Consider the following 23,412-nt stretch of genomic DNA (forward strand, 5'->3'; position numbering starts at 1 on the left):
TGAACCCCGAGTCCCCTGCACAAAAGGGCTGGCGTCTATTATAAGGCTGTTGCCTCCTGTCAGCGCGCCTACTGGTAGATGGGAGCAGTTTGCGTTTATCTCTAGTTTCAATGAGAATTGGGTCAAGTGCGGGCCCAAACAGTGCCCCGCCCTTGAATGGAGTGGAAGCAAGCCACCATGTGGAACGGACATCTGCTTGCCAATGGCGGAGCCATAGCAATCGCTGGGATGCTACATTGGACACCACAGGCCGGGATGTGAATTGCATTAAGAGTAGCATCCGCAGAGAATTCCAATGCTGCCATCAACTTGGTAATATCTTGGTGAAGGCGCATGTCATTGGGGCCAAGCCTACCCTGCAGTTGCCTGACCCAGACCAAGGATGTCCTATTAAAGAAGGACACCGCAGTAGCAGCACGTAAGGCCCAGGCCGCAGCCTGATGAGTCTTTTGAATGACCAACTCAGCCTTATGGTCTTCCGTTTTCAACCCTTCAGAAATCTCTGAAGGGATCAATGCTGGTGATGCAAGGGTGGCAAAGGGCGGGTCCACAAATTGGAAGATACCCTCCAGTTCTGGGGTGGAAGTGTACAATTTCTTATCCCCGTTGCTGGGCGGGGTAACTGTAATTGGCTGCGCCCACTGCTTTTGAACAATATCAAGAAACAATTGGGGGAAGGGAATAACTTCCTGTTCCGAAACCTGTTCAGCAAATAAACCTTCTGTTGCATCCAGACACACTGCAGTGCTAGCCTGCGTGGCAGCTCCACACGTTAGTGGTGGCTTTCGCCTTCTACAACAGAGACTTAAATAGTGTAGGCCAGAATAAACCAGAAGAAGTGGACTGGTCCTGAGCCATTCCTTCATCGTCTAAAAAATCCATGTCTGATATTTCCCCTTCCTCCACCAAGACTGAATCCTCACTGTAAACTGAGGGAAGAGGCGAAGGTGGATCTGCCTGAGGTAACTCTGTAGGCCCAGCAGTAGGCCGGGGCACCTGAGCCCTGCGATGTAGCTCTGCATCCACATCCTTGGAAATTGCTGCAGATATCATGTGGTATAACTCTGAGGGAAGGCCCAAGTCCTGGCCTTCCGCAGGCCTAAGGCCTGCAGCAGTAGGGGTAAAGGTGGCTGAAGGCCCAGCACATGGAGGCGCATGGGCTGAAGCCAGGCTTATCTCCGAGAGACTCAGGGGGATTGGGGCCCCCTCCTCTGAAGTAGGCACTGGGGGCAAGGGGAGATCAGAGATAAGAGCCAACCTGGTTCCCTGAGAGATGCAGGGGAGAAGCGGAAGAGATCCGCTGAGGAGCTAACACAGAGGGTGAACTGCTAGCCATCCCAGAGGTCTTGTCTGATGCCTTGGACTTGTGCTTATGTGCCTTATCTGGGGCCGCGGATGAGGCCCGGGGCTTTTGGGTAGAGGCCCTGGTGGTGGCCCTGCTAGCCCTTGGGGTAGCTTCAACCTCAATAGGGGGCTGAGGGGCATTTCTGGTCTCCCCCAATACCTCCGGAGATAGGTAGATCTGCCATGGTATTAAACGGAAAGAAGTGAAAAGGCTCAATCTCCACTGACTTAATAAGCGCTTTGGAGCTCCAAGGCCGATTTCGCTCTGTTCGCTAATGCCTCATGCGACTGAGAAGCTGCTGCGCACAACCTCCTCACTGCCGAATGACCAGGCAAGAAATGGAACGAGGATGAGAGCCGTTGATGCAACGTTGCTGCCTGGGTGCGAAAGTGAGGACACGCTCCTTGTAGCTGACCAGCATGCGCACGTGCGCAAAAAGGCATCCAAAATGGCAGCCGCAATTTCGGCGGGAGTTTTAAAAACGCTGTTTGAATTGCCACAGCCAGCTCGGCAAAATCGCCGCAAGCCCAGTGGTCCGGAAAAATCACAGCGATGAAAATCGGGAAATTAGACCACGCCGACCAGGGCGGGTAGTTCCCATTGCAAGCGGCGCAGAACGGTGAACCAATCCCCAGCGCGTGTGGCAGCCAAAGGAGCAGCGAACCAACTCCCGAACGAAGCTGTGGAAGTAAATAGGTGGCTCGGTTCCAGCGCTGCCGAATTCTCCGATGTTAAAATCACGGAGAACGCTCTCAACGCTGTGAGTGCTGTGACTGACAATGAATTGTTGATACCTCAACTCCGTGCCTTAAGGTTTATCAGTAAAAGTCACTTACACGTCCAAATAATGAAAAAGAATCCATGGAATCCTGAGTAATTTGTCAATTACTCTAGAGAAAATTGATATACGTCTCTTTAGCCTGGACTGAGTTAAAAAAACTGATCCATCCAGTCAGAGGAGGCATGGCCAACAATTACGTAACTCAGTCTCTAGGCTAATGGACAAAGTTAACCCATGCTTGGATTCCCCAAGCAGCGCACAGGAGAATTGCCAATTGGGAACCTGTTTCCAGACTGTCTTCCAAGCCCTTCCTCCCAAGTCTATGGCCAGCTTAGTCAGAAAAAAGCTAAGTTGCACTCTATAGCCGGCATTTTACCCATAAGTGAGTCCGAACAACTTTTTCTTCATCCTAATTTGAGTTATCATTATTTTTGCTACAAACAGAAATTTAATCATAAACTACAACTCTAGTTGCAGACAAAATTGTTAAAAGAATATATATATATATATATTTATTATGCAAACCTGCAAATTTCACTCTGCTTAATTTTTTGCCATTTTTCATGGAGTTCATATGCAAGATCAGAATCCACATTCCACGTCGAGCTGTCGAGAGAAAGACTTCTTTCCCAAAGGAGGTTTGCTAAAATGAAAATAATAATATGCAGTTGCACTGTTACACAATGTTTATTTTAATTCAAACTACTCTGATCAGCATCACATTTTAGGAAAGTACCAAAAAATCTATACCAATGATGGCTAACCATTTTTGGCTCATGTGCTAAAAGTGGGGGGAGCGCAGGGGGGTTGTGCACGGGCATGCCACACCCATAATGCTATGTGCTCAAGTCCAGTGCACAAGCATGTGCTCCTCCCCTCGCGCGCATACATGTGTGACCACAGCTCCTCCCCACTTTTGGCATGCTTTTTTAACCCTCCCCAGGCTCCAGAGGCTTTCTAGGAACTTCTCTGAAGCCTCCGGAACACAAAAAAACGGGCCTACAGACAAACCGGAAGTTCAGGAACAAAGTTCTGGTTTGCTCGTAGGACCATTTTTTGTCCTCCTGAGCCTTCAGGAAAGGCTCCTGAAGGCAAAAAATGGCCCTACAAGCAAACTGGAAGTCTGTTCCCAAACTTCCGGTTTGCCTGTAGGGGTGGTTTTTCGTGTTCCGGAGGCTCTGGAGGCGAAAAACGACCTCAAAAGAAGGCTGAACTTAGCTGGTCAGCGCATGCATGTGCGCTGGAGCTGACAGGGCAACGCCTCACGTGCCCTAACAAATGGCTCCGCGTTCCACCTGTGGTATACATGCCATAGGTTTGCCATCACGGATCTATATTTTTTTAAAAAATTAAAGAACAAATGTTACCTAATACAGAAGACTTATGCAAAAAAAAATGTTATTATTTCTCTTTCTCATGCTGGAGGTGGCATCTGACTTATCTTTCCTCTGATGTACTGCCTTTCCCTATTTTCCTCCTGTTGTCAAACAGGAGGAAAATATATACAGGGCGGGGCATAACCTTTTCCTAGGGGGTCACAGCAACACTTGTAATAACAACACAAATAATTCATACACCATTCGAAAGCCCATCAAAAACTGAGTTTATTGACACGATTTAATAGTCAGTATGACCACCATTAGCCCTTCGAACAGCATTCAAACGAGGTGGATAAGAACACAACAAATCTTCAAACAGTTCCATTCGATTTTCCAGATTTTTCAACCCAGTTTCCAAATTCATTCTCAAAGTTTCAACCGAATATCGATTTTGACCTTGCTCCTGAATCATCAGAGCTTCCACTTCATCCTTAATTATGGCCCCAATGTTCTCTGCCGGATTGAGATCTGGCGAATTTCCCGACCAGACGTCATTGCCCCAAACGTCGCTCCAGCATCGCGAGCCTCTCGAAAGGCAATGCATTTTATTCTGTCAATGATCCTTTGTTCTTCCGAATCGAATTTCCCAGCCATTCTTAAAGCAAATTTAACATTTAATAGCTCATTCAATTCAGTTTTTTATGGGCTTTAAAATGAGGTGTCGCGGAAGTTGTAAACTGCTGTCGATCTTGCTGTGACCCCCTAGGAAAAGGTTATGCCCCGCCCTGTACATCTAAACCTCTGTAGTACAAAATGTTAAGCAGCAAGGGCAGAATATTGCTAAGATCTATAAAGAATAGTGTTGCAAAGAAATGAATGCTAGTTATTGTATTTTACTTGATAACAGATTCAAACATATTTTTTTTACATTTACCTTTGTCTGACATTCTTAAGGAACAGTACATATCATGATGAGCTATGGCTTCAAAATGAGTCTCTCCTTGCTGAAAGATAATTGGAAAAAAATGGTTAAGCAAAATTATCTTGCAAAAATAAGTTTCTAAATGTAAGCCAGCTTGCACTATAATTTACTCTTATGTTTTATGTGTTTCAGGAATTTTTAAAATACAAATAGAATACAAATTAAATGACATAATTTTAAATTTTGTGTGTCTGGCTTTAAAAAAAAAACAAAGAAGCATAGAGATTGTACATTCCTGTGATCTAAAACTTTCTATTTCTGTCACTAAAATACAAAATGGTCCAGAAAATGATGTGTCTTATTTAATTCAGATTCAGGAAACACTGCTTCAATTAGCTATTTATTTAATCTTTTAAATACAATTTATATGACGGCCCCACTCAAACATTATGACTACAGAGGACAATAAATTAAAAGAAATGAAATTTCAGTTAAAATCCAAAACATTAATAGGTGACCAGAAAAATCTTATTCATATAGTAGCTGGGTGCCCCTGCTTTGCAATGAAACTATGTGATTGGGCAATGCAGGAGAAATCCGATTCACTCCTGTTCAATCCGTTGGCTCATTGGTGGTTGGTGACTGAAACACATAAGGGAATATCGCTCCCGCCTCCTTGAGTCCGGAAGCAATTTCATAGGTGGAAGGTGTAGACATTTTGGTGAGGTACCAACATTTAGTAGTGTAAGGTGCATGAGACTGCTCCTAAGTGAAGGAGTGGAAAGTCTGCCAGTTTGAACTGAGGTAACGGAATGTGAGGAAATGGCAGTTGGAACCCAGTTCTTTTCAGGTGAGGAGGGGGAGTAGAACTCCTTAGTATCTGAACGTGTTATAATTACTGTATAAGAAATACTAATGATCTGATGGTCATTTCAAAAAATCCTTTCTTAGCGAGCACCTAGAAGCCAAGAGAAACATACATGACAAATTTTGTAGGCTTTATGGTTCTGGAATTTCATGATGAGTGAGTGGTATTTGGCTTTTATATATAGAGATTTCTCCAGATGAACGTGACATCCGGAACCTATTTATTAGTTCATTAATAGTTTTCCTGTCTTTACATATTATGGAGAATAATTTCATAGACAACACATTTCAAGTAGAAGAGACAGTACCACTTTTGTAATAATATTACTATTCAATGCATTCTGTATTCATACATTTAGAGCAATATAGTACCTGAGACAAAGCAGAATAAATCTGTAGTGGAATCTCAAATATCACTCCAACATTTGTAGTCACAAAAATACTGGAAAATAAACTTGTTACAGATTCCTGTATGTGATACTTCAAGGAAAACACATTCCAACAGCCAGGAGGTAGAATCAGGGCTCCTGTGAAGTTCAGAACCTAATGGCAAAAACTCAGATATACAAATACTATTTGGGTTTTATGTCTTTTGATTCTAATTCTAGTGTATATGAAAATAAAACAGCAAACAAGGATTATATTTGTCCTGCTACTTCTCTCTGCAGCAAGACCATTTCCTTCAGTATCTAGACATTCCATAAAGCCAAAACTATGAAAATTATCAATCGTTCTTCTAATATATTGGCCCAAAGTGAAATTTGATTATGAATTCAACATTTAATATCCTTACAATTTCACTGGCGTCTCACAAATTCAGTCACAAGTAGGATAATTTCTAAAATGTGCATTGATGCTTAGTGGCATTTTAGAAACTGTTCAGAATAAGAAAGTTAAACAGCTTACTTCACAGCTACCAAATACTAAAATAAACTGGGAAGGCCCCAACTGGATCACTCTAGTTTACTCAGCAGTCCTTTGGAGTGGCCTTATACTCATTATCACCCAATATCCAAATCACAGTAGAGCCTCACATTGGTTCGATATGATGTGTTTGCACTGTGCATTAATGTTGTTAGGATGGACTAAACTGAATTTGAAAGTTATATTTTATGACACAGCAATAAACACTTGTTTCATATAAATGTTCATAGTTTATACCAGTGACGGATAAGTATCAGTATTTTATGTAGAATGAATTAATACAAAAATATATATATACACAAATTGCAGAAAGAAAAAGAGCTATGACTGAGCTGAATGAAAGCACTATTATATAGATGGTTATTTGCAGAAAAGTGAACTAGGAGACCAGAAATAAAAAAATTTACCTTTAGAATATCCTTAGTTTGCCTTGATACATACACATCATTTAGCATAATGCTAAAATCGAAATTATTTGTAAACCACACAGACCAAAATGCTGAAATATTGTGATGTGGTTCTATGTGAAATACCACTGCAAATGGATTAATGCCAAAATACCTACAGAGATAAAATTAAATGCACAATTAAATGCGAAGACTGTCAATAATTTTAATTAATATTGTATGAATATATCTATATCAAAACAATACAATGTATAAATATTTTTCAAAATATAATAAAAAAGAAAAAATCTGGAAACTGCCTGCTTCCTCCCTTCCTTTCTCCCAATGTAGCATTACCACATTATTATTATTGTTGTTGTTGTGTTGTTGTTGTTGTGTGGTTAATCTTTGGTGAGATTCACAGTCTTTGGGGCTGGTTGGTAGCTCAACAGCTCGAGTCTTAACCAATGACCTAGGAACTGTTAAGGTAACGTCGGAGGATATAAGCTGTTCCAAGTAGGGCGGTTTTTGTAGAATCAGAATGTTCAAGTCTGATAAATTTAGAATTTCCAAATAGCGAGGTAGCCCTTTGGGTATTGCTCCAAGGGCTCCAATTACAATCGGGACAACACATGACTTCTTTTTCAGCAGTCGCTCAACTTCAATTTGCAAGTCCCAGTATTTTGTGATTTTTTTCTTGCTGTTTATCTTTAATTCGTGCATCTCCAGGTATTGCAATGTCAATGAACCATACTTTTTTCTTTTCAATTATTGTTATGTCAGGTGTGTTGTAGGCCAAGTGCCTGTCAGTCTGGATTCTGAAGTCCCACAAGATCTTGCCTTTCTCATTCTCTAAAACCTTCTCAACCTGATGGTCCCAGTGGTTTTTGCTGTACTCAAATCCAAACTTTTGGCACAATTTCCAGTAAATGATCTTAGCAACGCGGTCATGGCATTATAGGTAGTCAATTTGTGAAGTTTTGCTGCACCTACTGATCACGTGGTTGACTATCTTATCTTTCTCATTACAGAGGCGACATTTGCTGTTGGTGTTAACATGCTGATTTTTTCCCTTTGCAGTTTGTGGCTAAGGCTTGTTCTTGAGCTGCCAAAATAAAGCCTTCTGTTTCTTTTTTCAATACTCCTGATCTTAACCAGTTTCAAGTTAGTTTTTGGTCAGCTTTGCCTTCAATACTTTTCAAGTATTGGCCATGCGTAGCTTTGCCTTTCCAATTTTCAGCTCGCTTCTCAATTACTTCTTTCTTATATTCAGCTTTTGACTTAGTTGTCTTCAAAAGGCCTCCTTTATTTACTTCCTTAATCATTGGTTCTTCACTTTTCTGGGTGTAATCATTCAAGATGTGTCTATTTTCTTCCACAGTCTTCACTTTTTCTTCTACTAGCTTGTCAGCTCCATGCCCTGGTTGCCTAGCAGAGAGAGCTGAGCCCTGTAGCTCATTTTGCGCAGAATGAGGAGTGATAGCATCCAACAGAACCCTTGTTAATCCAGGCAACGGTTCAGCCAACATAAATTTCATTTTTCTCATATTCACCATGTTTGAATAAGTTGTGGAGCAAATTTTGTCTGGTCCTTCACCAAAGACCTGTCCAAATGTCATTAAAATCAATACATCCCTCTGGAAATTGTTTTTAAATCATGCCAAATGACTATGATATCTGGATTAATTCTAATTTATAGAATATGCATTCCTCTGTTTTTGAGGATTTTGCATTGTAGTATGTTGTTACAAATTTGCATTAAAAACTCACCCTTCTATCACTGGATGCAAAAGACACGGCTTAAGTAAAGTTGTTCTATCCAGTAGATTAACTCTTTCCTGGTTGCTTTCATGACCACATAGTGTACCTATGTCAAAGAAAGGGGGAAAAATGGATCCAGGAAACTACAGACCAATCAGCCTGACATCAATACTTGGGAAGATCCTGGAAAAGATAATCAAGCAACAGATCTGCGAACACCTAGAAGCAAGCAAAGTTATAACCAGAAGCCAACAAGGGTTTGTCAAAAACAGATCATGTCAAACAAATGTTATTGCATTCTTTGATAAAATGACAAAATTAGTGGACCAGTGAAATGCTGAAGACATAGTATACTTGGATTTCAGTACGGCATTTTACAAAGTATAACCTACTTCTTAGTAAGTTAGAAAAATGTAAAATAGACAGATCAACACTAGTTGGATTTGTAACTGGCTGACAAACTGCACTCGATGTGTAGTCCTTAATGGAACTGCATCTACCTGGAGGGAAATAAGCAGTGGTATACCCCAAGGTTCTGTCTTAGGCCCAGTACTGTTCAACATCTTCATAAACGATTTAGATGAGGGAATAGAAAGAGAATTCATCAAATTTGCAGATGAATTAAGCTGGCAGGTATAGCCAACATCACAGAAGACAAGCTCAGGAACCAGAAGGATCTTGACAGATTTGACTGGATTCTATCTAACAAAATGAAATTCAGTGATCAGAAAAGTAAGGCTTTACACTTGGGTAAGAATACCCAAATGTATAGCAATAGAATTGTGGAACCTGGCTCAATGGCAGTAACTGCAAAAGGGATTTAGGAGTCCTAATGGACAACCATTTTTATAAGTCAGCAGTGTGCTGCAGCTGCCAAAAAAGCCAATGCAAACCTAGGCTGTATTAACAGAGGGATAGAATCAAGTTCACATGAAATGTTAGCACCACTTTACAATGCCTTGGTAAGATCACACTTGGAATATTGCATACTGTTGCCACAATATAAAAAAGATGTTGAGACTCCAGAAAGACTGCAGCAAAAAGCAATAAAGATTAGTGGTTTGACCCTAAAACATATGAGGAATGGTTGCAGGATTGGGTAAGTTTAGCCTAGTGAAAATAAGAATTAGGGGTGACACAACATCAGTGTTCCAACATTTGTACGGCTGCCACAAATAAGAGGGGGGTCAACCTATTCTTCAAAGCACCCAAAAGCAGGACAAGAAACAGTAGAAACAATTTAATATAATGTGACTTACGTTTAATAGTCCTATCAAAAGGACCATGAATTTTAATAACATATATACTTGAAATGTTCTTTAAAAACCAAATTATACAGTCTAGATTAATACATTTTGCTGCTTTATTAGAAAGGTAGACAAAATGGTTAAAAGGAAAATAAATAGTTTTTCACTCTGAACAAAAACAGACTTATAAAATATCAGTTTTTCTTATTACACAACATATGAAAATACTGTACCTTTACAAATAATAGAAGCTACTTTTGTGAAATTCATAGTCAACGATGGTAGCAATATTGGTTCAAAAAGCAAAGAAAATATTTTTTCCTGGGTCAAATGTTTTATATCCTGCAAAAAAGCAAATTATACTATTACATCATTAATTTCTATCATAGTTGCTATAAACAACAAAAGGCAAAGTTTCAAGTCCCTGCAGTTTGTCCCATCAAGCCATTCTTATTCTGAACTACTACTATTGAACAAATCTATTAATACAGTTTACAGTGTTAACATAGTTTTATACTAAGAATTAGCACAGAATTACAAATTTCTTTTGGAACTTTTTAAACTATCACTTCCCCACTCCCTACTTGTGTAAATTCTTTCATGCACAATTCACACCAAAAGTATGTCCTAATCTGCTTTTCAATACTCATTGGAAGTGATTGATTGTTCACCTTTGTTCATAAGAGATGAGAGGAGGTTGTTGAAATGTCTAATTACGCATAAAGACAGTGAACAGAAAAAACATTTCCCCAAATGGAAAACTTATATGTATTTCCCGTTCTCCTTGATCTACTGAAAATCAAACACAACTTTCCACTTCTAACTTCATAGGCTAATACTTTGACTAGTACCAAAAAACTGAATTAATTTCTAAAACCAAATTGGGAAATAAAGAATGTTCTGTTCAGCATCATAAACATGCTGGTAACAATTCTGTTTGCATTTTGTTCCTTGAATTAAGGATTTTCTATTCAAATTTATTTTTCAATAAAATCACAGTTTGTTGTATTATAACTGCCCGGGCATGACGGGATCAACAAGAATTTGTGAGCAATTTATTAAACATAAAGGTGTAGAGCAAAAATAATATTAAACACAAAAATATAATGTATATATATTTAAAAATTACCTGCACATATAAAAGGTTGTTCCCCGAATGTAATACATACAAGATTACTGAAGAACCATCTATACAAAAAGAACAAAACCAGAAGCAAATGTAAACTCTCTACTATGACACTATACCATGGTCTAAAAAAAATTAAAATTAACGTGGTAATATATCTTGGCCTTACCTGAGGTCTGTGTTTTATCCATTGCTACATAAACTACAAAAAGGTTCTCCAGTAAATATTGTCTAAGATCCACAAATTCATGCTGCACATTTTTCATTCGGACCATTAAACTTATTTCTAGCAGTAGGTCATTGGATGCAAAGCAACAATTCTAATATAAAACGAAAGGAAAATCGAAAAATGACCACAGGTGAATAATTAAAAGCCTATAAATATAAGTCTTAAAAGTGGGCGTTTCCCACACCAAAACAAAACTGTGCCTCAAGCAAAGGGATTCTCTGATGGCATTCTTCTTATATGCTATGCACTACCTCAGTGATTATTATTGTTGTTGTTGTTATTATTAGTATTATTATTATTTTGGCATGGATACCCCAAAGAAGAGCAGTATCATACATATTACGTTGCTTTCATGTAAATAGTTTAAGTTTAATTAAGTCTATCTGATGATTATATGTAAATTGAATTTATAATTTACATATCATTAGACAACCATGGAAGGGGTAGTAATATCACTATTGATGATGCAGTGTTACTAAATCCACTACTAGATCTACAGGGCGGGGCATAACCTTTTCCTAGGGGGTCACAGCAACACTTGTAATAACAACACAAATAATTCATACACCATTCGAAAGCCCATCAAAAACTGAGTTTATTGACACGATTTAATAGTCAGTATGACCACCATTAGCCCTTCGAACAGCATTCAAACGAGGTGGATAAGAACACAACAAATCTTCAAACAGTTCCGTTCGATTTTCCAGATTTTTCAACACAGTTTCCAAATTCATTCTCAAAGTTTCAACCGAATATCGATTTTGACCTTGCTCCTGAATCATCAGAGCTTCCACTTCATCCTTAATTATGGCCCCAATGTTCTCTGCCGGATTGAGATCTGGCGAATTTCCCAGCCAGACGTCATTGCCCCAAAATTCGACATTGTTTTCCTTTAACAATTGCTGAGTCGCATTTGCACGCATGCAAGGAGCTTTGTCATGAAGAAAGACAGCCTCACCAACCACCAAGACATTGTCTGGATCACTGAGAAATGGAATGACATTCTCCAATAAAATTTTCTCACAGAAATAACTGCCATCCCAGGATTCCCCTTTATCCTTCAAAACCCAATGCAGTTTCTTGGCTGTGAAAATGACGAAAATCCCGATGCAAGTCGGATTGCGAACGATTTGTCCGAATCGAATTTTCCAGCCATTCTTAAAGCAAATTTAACATTTAATAGCTCATTCAATTCAGTTTTTTATGGGCTTTAAAATGAGGTGTCGCGGAAGTTGTAAACTGCTGTCGATCTTGCTGTGACCCCCTAGGAAAAGGTTATGCCCCGCCCTGTAGAAGTCAGTCTGCAAATCTGAAATGGAACTAAAAAGTTTGACCATGTTAAATAAACAGAATGAATGAACAGAATGAAGCAGTTACCTGAAGCTCTACATGCCTGAACTATGAAGAGGGCAGCAGTAGCATCCCACTGCTAGTCTCTTCTAGTTATTGAGAATGGTGTTATGAATCCCTCAGCCTGCCCTGCAAATTTTAAACTACTCTCCTGCCTTTATCTGCCATCTCATGACCAATGCTGAATGTTTCATATCCTCAAAACTCTGGACTGATTTCCATCTTGTTGTCTGATTTTAACTTTAACTTCTTTAACAGTATGAAAAAACTTTGTTTGATATTCAACATTGTATTGGTAGAAGGACATTTTTGGAAGCTAACTGCCATTCACTTCAGAACTTCCAAAGTCCTCCATTATTCAGGAGAACAGGTAGTCCTCACAAGACTTTGTTTGGTGACTATTCAAAGTTACAATGGCACACGAAAAAAGGGGCATGATCGTTTTTCACACTTACCACCATTGCAGCATCGCCATGCTCACGTGATAAAAATTTGGATGCTTGGCAATTGATTCATATTTAACATGGTTGCAGTGTCATGAGGTCATGTGAACAGTATTTGTGATCTTCTGGCAAGCAAAGTCAATAGGGAAGCCAGATTCAATCAACTGTATTATTAATTTAACAATTATAATGGATCACTCAATGAAATCACTTTCTTGTGGCAAGAAAGGTCATAAAATGGGACAAAACTCCCTTAACAAATGTTTCACATAGCAACATAAATTTTGCACTCAATTGTGGTTGTAATTTGAGGACTACCTGTAACCTCTCCACATTTTATTGGATGTGTAAAGGGTGTCAGGACCCCATAAAGGGATATGAAAGCTAGTCTCCAAATGCACCTTCTACTAGTATGAGATTAGCTGTCAATGTTGTCTTCTCCTTCCACAAAAGTAATCCAGGAAGAAAGAGTTCCTGAAACTATTTTTTTTCCATAGATGGGAGTAGTAAACATGACAAAATTAGTATTTTCTAAACACTAATAGATACATGTGAAAGTGCTGATTCTGGGAAAGGATCATTCTGGATAATTTTATAATGTTCCATTCTTCCTCTGAATACTACCCATCCAGCTGTTCTTGGGATTGGAACATCCCAGAATTTAAAATGGCACATTTTGCATTCTTAGAATCACTTTAATAACAGAAATTATGGTGTCTACCCCCTTTTAAGACCCCCAATATAGTAAGAGAATCAGGAAGACAGGATAGCAAACAGCACAGAAACCTGCTTAAAGTTGAAGAAAAGGAATATAGAATAAAAGTGATTCTGTTTAACAAAGCTAATTATTCACAGAATAGAATGTTAAGAGCAATTATTAAATAATTCTAATAATGTTCATGAATAAATATCAAAAAGGGCATTTAAGCCATATATAACTTGAAAAAGACCTGATAAAGATAAAGAAGGGAAAATTAGTTTTGAAAAGATAACCTTAGTGTACATGCTAATGTATACCTGAGCAATGATTCAGAACTGGTTCAAATCACATTAACAGCAGCTTAGTTTACTGCTCATAGATAAAATGCTTATATTTGTAAAAGCAAATTTAAGAGCAAACATACATGCCATACCTTAAAATAATGATACAATTTGTTATGTAAACTGCATTCAAGGCGAACTTTTACATGACTGACATTCCTAGTTTCTGCCTGAAAAAAATACATAACCAGTAGTTTTATAAAATAGTTCAAGAAATTGAAATCTAGATGAAAATAAGGAGAAACCGATAATATTTGTAGAACAAAAGGTTGTGTCAAAGTACAGAGAAGTACTTTCTTCTGTATTAAAATCTTGGGCTGGGTCTCTAATTACTGGACCAAAGGCTGCTGATCATAGAAGCCTTCCATTATATACTGTATACAATGTACTTCAGATATTTTAAGAAGATAAAATGGCATGTATGCTTTTTAATATTGTAATTTATGTTATTTGTGTTTAAATAATAAGTAACCACTTGAAAAAGTATTTATAATTTTGTAAAAGCAGATTGTCAGATGTACTTATTGAAGAGTTTGCATCCAAAATATAAATTATAAAAACATAATATAATATTTAATAGATTTAAATAGCATTGTTGCTCATTCCATTTCATTCTTACATTCGAAGTTTCCACAAGGGAGAGCTATAAGATCTTATTTAAATTCTTTCTATAAGCACTACATTTTTTGGAAATATTAATACCTAAGGTCCAAATTTGTGTTTATTAGCACCTTTGTTAAAATATAGTGCAGGAGAATCAGCAAGACCTACACTTATACACTAAACAAATATTTAATAAATCAGTATCGCTAGTAGCATAACAACTGAAACAATCAATGCATCTTTTAATAAACTAGGAACTATTTATATTGTCATGGTATAGAGTAAGCAGCCTTGCTATATTTAAGGCTAGTAAACATCTGCTACCACGTTTAATTTAGCAAACCTGTTCCCCTTGCTTCTGCTACATCACGCAGAGCCAGTGATCGAGTTTGCATGATTTTTTCTATTTAAAATAAAATCCAAACTTATTATTGTCCTTTTTCTATGTTTATTAAGAGTATATGAAAGTGTATAAAACATACACTTTAAATTTATCCATAAAGCAGTCAATAAAACACCTTTTTCCTCATTAAGCTAGAACTTAAAAAAAAGTTAACATAGCAGTCCATAGTTCTAGCTCCATTTTAAATTTCTCCTGTTTGCAAAGTGGGAAGCCCAACCCTTAGCATGCAAATCACACCCTTTAGTTATATTCTTTCACATATAAATCTAATATTTGTATTCTACAGACTTCAATCCATTTTTATTCTGCCCAAAGTTTCTAAAGACAATGACACAAATGGAAATAGGGGGAGAAAATCTTGGAAAACACACCGATTTGTGTGCTGAAATTCACATTGCTGTTTTTCCTGCTCTAAGGTGGTCAGTCAGTATGCTAATTCAACTAATTCAGTTCTGGATAGCAATCCATTATAAAATGGCCAATCACTACAGATCAAATATAGTGCTTCAGTAGACAAGTGCTACAAAGAAAGATCCATATTTCTTTCCAAGCTGAGGTTAACTCTTAGCTTCTCAAATACAAACCACCAAACAATACTCTAAAACAGTGTTTTCAATCTTGGCAACTTTAAGATGTGTGGACTTCAATTCCCAGAATTCCCCAGACAACATGGCAGTTGAAGTCCACACATCTTAAAGTTACCAAGATTGAGAAACATTGCTCTAAAAATATTGTTTAAATTATTAAACAAATTAAATATTATTTGCATTTAAACTTAATTAAAATTAAATATTATGTGATTACCCAAGTCCTGAATTTAATTATTTCTCTACATCTATTACATTACATATTGCAATGTTTAGAAGCATGCAGCTAAGGAAATCAGATTGTGTATTTCATAGCATTACATAATACTATGTAAAAGAGCTTAAGACTGCTTTAGAACAATTATGATCTAACTTTCTCAATGTTGTTATGAATAAGTAGCAGCAGCAATCAATGTAATAAAATCCTTAACACTATTTCTTTGTAATCAAGTTAAAAAGACTTTTAAAATCTCATTAAGAGATTCTCTCTCTGACAGTATCTAATTTAAGAGTTATGTACCAAGCAGGTTTGCATGTCAGAAATTTTGCCTGCTTAAATTAGGTGGTGAAAGTGTATGAGAATTATGTCAAAGCATGGATGCATGAGAAAGCAAAACAGATAGCTTTATTTTTAGAGCAAAAACCTCAGCACAACGGAAACACACTTGTCTGCAAAACCACAGCCTTTAGTTATCGGTTACTTCATCAATAGGGTTATTTTTCCCACCATTTACTAACTCATTATTAGAATCTTCAAATGTAGATTAACCATTCTCAATTTCCAGGTCACACTTAAAACTCCAGTTAATACTGTACTTAATAATAAACAGGACATTAAGAGTAATATATCTATATCTATATATATATTTAAAGGAATACAGTACCAGTGTTTGTGAGATCTGAATACTATTGATATGTGGAAGCAGCAAATAAGTGTTTGCTAACTCCTCTCTAGAATCTTCTGAAATGGCCTCTGAAGTTCCGGTTCCAAATACCTAGTGCAAAACAGCATGTTATATTAAATATTCCCAACAATAAATGTAATAAAGAACTGCAATCTTTTACAAACACTTTTAGGTAAAGGTAAAGGTTCCCCTCGCTCATATGTCCTAGTCATTCCTGACTCTAGGTGGCAGTGCTCATCTCCATTTCAAAGCTGAAGAGCCAGCGCTGTCCGAAGATGTCTCTATGGGTCACGTGGTCGGCATGACTAAATGCCCAAGGAACAGTTACCTTCCCACCTATTTTTCTACTTGCATTTTTACATGCTTTCAAACTGCTAGATTGGCAGAAGCTGGGACAAGTAACAGAGCAGGTTACGCGGTGCTAGGTATTCGAACCACTGAACTTTTTGATCAACAAGCTCAGCATCTTAGCCACTGAGCCACCATGTCCCAAAAAACACACACTTTATATAATGCTATTTTAACAAGATGTTGCTGTATTAAAACAAAAAGATACTGTTTGCAGTAAACATCTAGTTTATAGATGTTATAAATATAATATTCTTTCAGGAAACTTCAGATTCAACTAACCAAATTTTATTTAGAACATCACAATTACTCTCCCCTAAACAACAAATAAGCAGTCCTAAGTATAGGACAGAGATAGGGCACGTTTTCTTAACCAGACTACCTGCAGGTTCAAAATATGTTCATTTGTAATTTTTAAAAAAAAACCTTAATATATCAGGCTTTCAACATATTCATGCTGCCCCCCCCCCTTTTGTGTGTGTGCGTGCGCATAAAATGTGTTTTATGTTTAATAGGGATGAATCTAGCAATATTTAGAGTTGAGGCATTCAAGGGTCTAGCATGAATTTGGATCTGGCATGGATTTATTTATTATTATTTCATCTTCATTATTTTTATAAATAAGCAGTGAACATACTAATTCTTCTTATTATTCTTCCCACAAGAGTGAACGTATGTGTGTGAGAGAGAATTATTATTATTATTATTATTATTATTATTATTATTATTATTATTATTATTATACAATTGTATCACAGCGGCCATTGTTTCGCCGGATTTGGCATTGGTTACTAGTCGGGCCCCACCCATAATGTATGTATGTGTATGTATGTGTATGCCTAGTAAAACAAAATGTCCAAAAAGAATTTTAGTTTGTAAGACGGATTCCTGGGGGAGGGGGGGAAGCAATTTGAAAAACAGGTAAGATTTAAACTATTGGTACCGAGATAAATAGGATGTCCTATTTAAAAATAAATATGGTCCATTTTAAAAAGAGCTTCTTCCCTAAGATTAACAACAACAACAAAAACAGCCTGAAGACAAGTTGAAAGGAATGCAATATAAATGGACAGAAAATGTTTCTGCATGCCAGCATGGTTATTATCCTTTTTAAAATCAGGATGAAAATAAAATTATAGCTTTCTCCTCTATCACAGAGTTGCTTTGTTTCTTTAAGAGTCTAGAAAGAATACTTATAGAAAAAATATATAAAATAAAGGAAATTTTCCTACGGTATATAAGCATATGACTACAAACAGGGTTCTTGAAAGGAAGAAGCTACAGGTATTCCTTAGCTTATGACCACAACTAGGACTGGGAATGCCTTCTTAAATCAGTGTGGTCATAAAGTGAATGTCATCTGACCACATTAGTTTACGACAACAATTTCGGCACTCCACACTGTTGTTGTTAACAGAGAATCACACATCACTAAGGCAGAACCCACCTCAACCCAAGTCATTCCAGGCTCGGCTCCTCCCAGCCCCAGGGCTCACTAATGAATTGCTTCCAATTATCCCACTCATCTATCCCCCCCCCCAGCCATCTTTACCCTTTTGGCTGCCCTGCAGGCTGCTTGGCAGGGTGACAAGGGGTCCCAAAACCACAGAGTTCCATGGCTGCTTACCGTGTCCCAGGAAGCTCCAGATATCCCAGCAACCATTCATTCACTCAGCTGCCTTCTCTCCCAGTTCCCCACACTCACTTCTCACATTTTACATTCAGCTCCCATGGCCAAAGCAGAAGCACCTCCCTGTCTTTGCAGTCTCCTTTTTGAATCCAGCTTCTCCCATAAATATTTCCCACATCTAAAGTAGCTGCCCAAGCTGGCCCAAAAGTGCCAGAAAACCTTCATTCTCCCAACTATCTTCTCTCCAAGTTCCATGCACCGACCTTTAACTTTTTGCTGTCTTTTTTTCAGACCCAACTTCTCTAGCTTCTGTCTTCAGAAATCTGTTGTCTCCAGAATGACTTGTTCCAAAGATAGCGCAACTTTCCAAAAGCTGTGATATCTTTGGAAATCTGTGCTGTCTTTCCAAAGGCACTCTGAAGACAGCTCAAGTTTATAAAGAGAGCACTGTCTTCAGAAAGAAGGAAAAATAGTAGGAAAATAGGAGAAATTTGTCTGAGAAGCTGGATTCAAAAAGGGGGGTGTTTTTACCCAAGTTCCATGCTAGTATAAAAACTAGGGCTGTAACAAAAGCATTATATTCTTAGATGACATGATGCTTTGATCTTCATTATAGTGTGTGCATGCACAGAGTTGCCAAATAAGGAACAAGGGTCGACTTGGGAATAAGGCCACAGGTGGATGGTGAATGGCCCCTCCCATAGGGAATAAAAGAAGAGTGAAAGGGGAGGAGTGTTTGCAGGAGACAATTGGTTCATTCCTGCATTCTTGCCAAGTATTGCGAAGTCTGAAAGATATTGGCCTGGCCACTCTCCAAGCCTGATAAAGGTGGGTAATTGTGAACTATCTTGAAAGACTGTGGGCTGGGTATTTGCTGGAGAGGAATTCATTGTAAATTGAATAAATACCGGGACAAGGACTTGGCTTCATGCTCCTGGGGAAGCCTAGGTCAGAACACCTGGTAAGAAAGAGAGGAAGGAGTATCTGCTTTGCTGCAGCATAGAACTGATTAAAGAGGCATCTATGCAAACTACAGACACATGCCTTTCTCATGCCAGCTTCTGACACCCAGTAAGACCAATTCTGCAATTAAACATAAAAATGAAGCATCACGACTGCTTGTAGAATGAGTCCAGTGTAAAGCCTGGATTGTGTCCTCATACCTTGCAAAAATAAATCAAGGCCAAATAGTATAACAGAGTTTAAAATTATGTGAGATGAATATCAAAATATTAAAATTCCCAACAAGGCTACTTGTCCTTTAAAAGAGATTTTTTTAAAAATTCATAAAGATTATTCTTTTTATTCTTTTAATATCCATGCAAAACCCTTTCATGATAGCAATGACTAGAGCAGCAGATACCTATAAATATCAACCTCTTGCATAGCATGTAATGTTCTGCAAACTGTATTTGTTTGGACCGTACATCTTTACAGCTTTCTGTTGTTGGTCCACTACACCATCATTTGAAATTAAGAATGTTCTGTGTCTCAAGATGGTAAATGAATAATTACCTGATATGAAAATATTCCATGAGATGAGGTATTTATAAATAATGAACTTTCAAAACTGCCTTCTTCTATTGGAAGAAAAAGTACTCTGAAATAAATTTTTCCCATTGCTGGAATCACCTACAAGTAAAGTAAAAAGCATCTGATGTTCAATATATTAAATTGCCATTGATTTATTACACTTATAAATTACAAAGAGACAGTCATTACTTCTTTCTTCTACTATGATAAAACTAGCCAAGATATACTCATTTATATATCACTTCATCAAATCTAGAACCAACTCTCAGAAGTATGACACTGTTCTTCTACAACCCATAGGAAAATTATTGTCTTCTAGGTGTCATAGTCATGGTGGCAAGGTTGTTAGAATGCAGTATTGCAAGCTAACTCTATCGACTGCCAGCAGTTTAATCCTGATGGGCTCAAGACTCAGTCTTCCATCCTTTTGATATCAGTAAAATGAGGACTCAGATTTTTGGGGACAATATGCTGACTTTGTAAACCACTCAGAGAGGGCTGTAAAGCATTGTGAAGCGGTATATAAGTCTAAGTTCTATTGCTAGAATAGTGGTGTTCTATTATCTGGGCTTCAATATGCTATAGCTTGTATTAATCATGCTTTGATAAACCAGCATAGCTAGGTTGCCCATAACACTAAATCATTTTTATGAATAACAGTGCCCAGGTTTACACATATAGCTAAGCCAAAAACTCAGATTATGGCTAAGCATTGGGGTACAAATTCAGCCACTAGCTATTCTCACATACAGCTATTAATCACTGACATAATGCCGTTTCATAATTGATACATTCACACATTATTCCAGGCTAAAAACTGCTGATATTAACCTGAATACAAAATCCATTTTAAAGGAATTTAAATGGATTTCATGTGGCATTAAATAGCAGTGATTAGTACCTTATTATATATCCTCTTCTCATGGCTTGTTCCTACATTACAAAGGTAAGCCACTCTTGTAAAGTCTGGATGAAATGGAAAGCTATGATCTGTCACAAATCAGTGTAGCTACAACTAAAAGGAACTAGAGATTACATTTAACAGAGAAGAAGACTCAATCCCAATTTACAAATACAGAAAGAAGCAAAATATTTAAACATTGGACATATTGAAGGATATTTTTGAACAATGGTCTGAAAAGTTGATTTTAAGAGTGACAGCCTCTACAGACTGTTTAAAAGATACTACAGAAAAGGAACATCTATTAGCTGACTTGATTGAGAGTGATTTGAAGATGGATTTAAAATGACATGGAAAAAGATATTACACAAGACTGATTGATTTATTAATAATTTAAAGAGGTGTATAAAGCTGGTTTATTTGATTGAGGTTAAAAGAGATACATTGCTACCTTTGGTAACCCTTAACAGACTTTTGCTGATCAGGACTGAAACAATACGGCTATAAGAATTGTTAATGGATAAGAGATGGGATACGGGAAAAAGAGATCATTTGTTGTATTTTAAGAATATGTGATAAACTACTGAAATTATTTATACTTTTGATGAAGTCTCTCTCCATCTCTCTCTCTCTCCCTCTCACATACACACACAGATAGATATGACATTTTTAACATTAAGGATGTGATGCGAAAACCTCTATAGAAACAAGTTCACATTTCACACTTAGTTTATGTTGACTTATGCCCTTCAACAGCAACTGAACCTGCAACATAACAAACTACCCTTGAAATCAGGTCAATCTCAAAGTAATTTGCGACAAGATGGGGGTAGGGAGGAAGTACTGTAGAAAAAAATTAAGGCATTTTAAGTATACCTCAATGTTCACACTGATCATGGTTGCACTCCTTATACTTTGAGAGGAAGTTCCAGATTAGTTTGGCTTCAAAAAAAGGAGGCATAAATTGAAAAATAAATTTTATTTTGCAAAAGGAAAACGTGGACCCGGCAAACCATATTTTAAATATTTCATTCAAGCAGCTGGTTATCAGCTTCTGTTAAGGTTTAAGACCATCGAGCATAAAAGGAGGAGCCTTACAGATATATAGACCTTGATCTCACATCAGCTCTACAGTTTCATGTGCAACTTGCTTTACGTTTCAAGGCTTGAATCACATTTCAAACTTACTATTGACATTCTGTGTGCATTCACACCATGTACTTTATAATAGGAAAAATATTAACTTTTACAAAAAGGGGGGGGGGGACTTTGTGGTATATTCCCGCAAATGAGACAGAATCCAGTAACATGTTGTCAACTCCCCTTTATTTTTTAAAGGATGTGATGTAACAAAAATGTATAAATATACTTCTTGGTTACTTTGGTATCTTTTAACAGGTTTAAAATCAGAAATATTTCAGTTGTTTCACAGGGGAGTGTGTCTATTTATTAATACAAGCTGAGCCAAAGCCACAACTTTCTGTCTGAAGACTGAGTCAGTATTTTAACCACCAGAGCCTCCCTTCAAGGGAAGGGATTCTAGGGAAGTGATAGCCTTGTGCAAACAGCACACATAAAAGAAAGAGTTAGAACTTCAGCTTTTAATAATGTGGTTTTTGCACACATAGGTACTATAGCTACAATTTGAATTTGTATTGTTACTGAATTAGAAACTTTTTGTACTTGCAATCTGAGTGCAGTTTGGGGATTGAAATTTTCAGGAGACATAAAATTCAGACTGATTTCGGGTGTTTCAGTATGATAAAATAACACTAATGCATAAAGACTTCATTGTGCAGGTAATCCTTGATTTACGATTGTTTGGCAAAGTTACAGCAGAAAAAGTGACATGACCTAAACTTGTACTTACAACCGTTGCACTACCCCCACAGTCATGTGATTGTAATTTGGGCACTTGGCAACTAGCTTGAATTTATGATTATGCACTTGCTATTAAATGACTGGTATTCTAGATTTCCAGAAAAGTGACTAAATTATTGTGATATAACAATTGTTGTTAGAAGTCACTAGACCAAAGTTTCTCTTATAAATGGACTATACTAAATGCTTTATTAAAATTTTTATACAGAACCCTGACACATGCTTTAGTAAAATATAAAAGAATAATATTTGAATATTTTGTATACCAGATAAAACATTTTATTTGCAACTCTGCATTTTATAAGCAACGTTTGCTCTCTTTTGCAAGTATTTGCTTCAGGCAAAATGATAGAAATGATAGGATGATTCCGAATGATAGAAAAGAGGTATTATTTCTACCAAGCTCTATTTTTTTCTACCAAGGAATGAAATCTATATATTGGCTTCAATGCATTCCCTCTTCCAATTTGATATTGTAATCCACCAAGAGGTAAGATACCAGTGAATAAAGTTTAATAAATAAAATAAAATTTAATAAATAAAATATGAAAACAGCAAGTCAATGTGACCGTCTTTTTCGATATGAATGGATGTCACTTCATTTGTTAATTATAAATTGATCGTGTGCTTATAAACAGAAGCATTTCCACTTTGGCAAAGACTTCCATGCTACTGCAACATAATTGTTAAAAATACATTAAAATACTCACTCTGCTATGAGCAGGGGACACATGAAAATGTCTAGTCGTTGTAAACACTGAATTCACTAGAATGTCTCTATCCTTATTAGGGTTGTAAGCATAGAGCATTTTAGCTTTGGGCAGCCCCAGTAGCCTAAGGAAACAAGAAAAGGTGAAATAGGAAGACAGTACTAAAACAA

At 37.3% G+C, this 23,412-nt stretch overlaps 1 protein-coding gene and 1 non-coding gene across 5 annotated transcripts in view; both read right to left on the reverse strand.

Moving 5' to 3' along the window:
- Positions 1–23,412, reverse strand: part of TMEM131L (transmembrane 131 like) — a 76,556-nt gene that overhangs the window by 26,192 nt on the left and 26,952 nt on the right. For 3 of the 4 annotated variants that reach the window (XM_014071437.2, XM_087724284.1, XM_087724283.1), the window contains exons 5-16: positions 23,243–23,366; positions 19,733–19,849; positions 16,219–16,329; positions 13,834–13,911; positions 10,848–10,998; positions 10,682–10,740; positions 9,786–9,894; positions 8,315–8,411; positions 6,566–6,719; positions 5,607–5,777; positions 4,380–4,449; positions 2,652–2,769 (exon numbers count right to left, since the gene is read on the reverse strand). In XM_014071437.2, coding sequence (XP_013926912.2) covers positions 2,652–2,769; positions 4,380–4,449; positions 5,607–5,777; positions 6,566–6,719; positions 8,315–8,411; positions 9,786–9,894; positions 10,682–10,740; positions 10,848–10,998; positions 13,834–13,911; positions 16,219–16,329; positions 19,733–19,849; positions 23,243–23,366 — 1,359 coding nt within the window. The remainder of the gene's footprint in view (positions 1–2,651; positions 2,770–4,379; positions 4,450–5,606; positions 5,778–6,565; positions 6,720–8,314; positions 8,412–9,785; positions 9,895–10,681; positions 10,741–10,847; positions 10,999–13,833; positions 13,912–16,218; positions 16,330–19,732; positions 19,850–23,242; positions 23,367–23,412) is intronic. The other variant, XM_087724285.1, reaches the window with a different exon arrangement.
- On the reverse strand, positions 14,609–14,739 carry LOC148043814 (small nucleolar RNA SNORA66). Its single transcript, XR_015697940.1, has one exon. It is a non-coding gene; the product is annotated as a small nucleolar RNA SNORA66 (small nucleolar RNA).

The sequence above is a fragment of the Thamnophis sirtalis genome, unplaced genomic scaffold (genome assembly GCF_051295495.1).
Source record: "Thamnophis sirtalis isolate CommonGarterSnake01/CBP01778 unplaced genomic scaffold, rThaSir2_p1.2 scaffold_10, whole genome shotgun sequence".
Classification (NCBI taxonomy): Eukaryota; Metazoa; Chordata; class Lepidosauria; order Squamata; family Natricidae; genus Thamnophis; species Thamnophis sirtalis.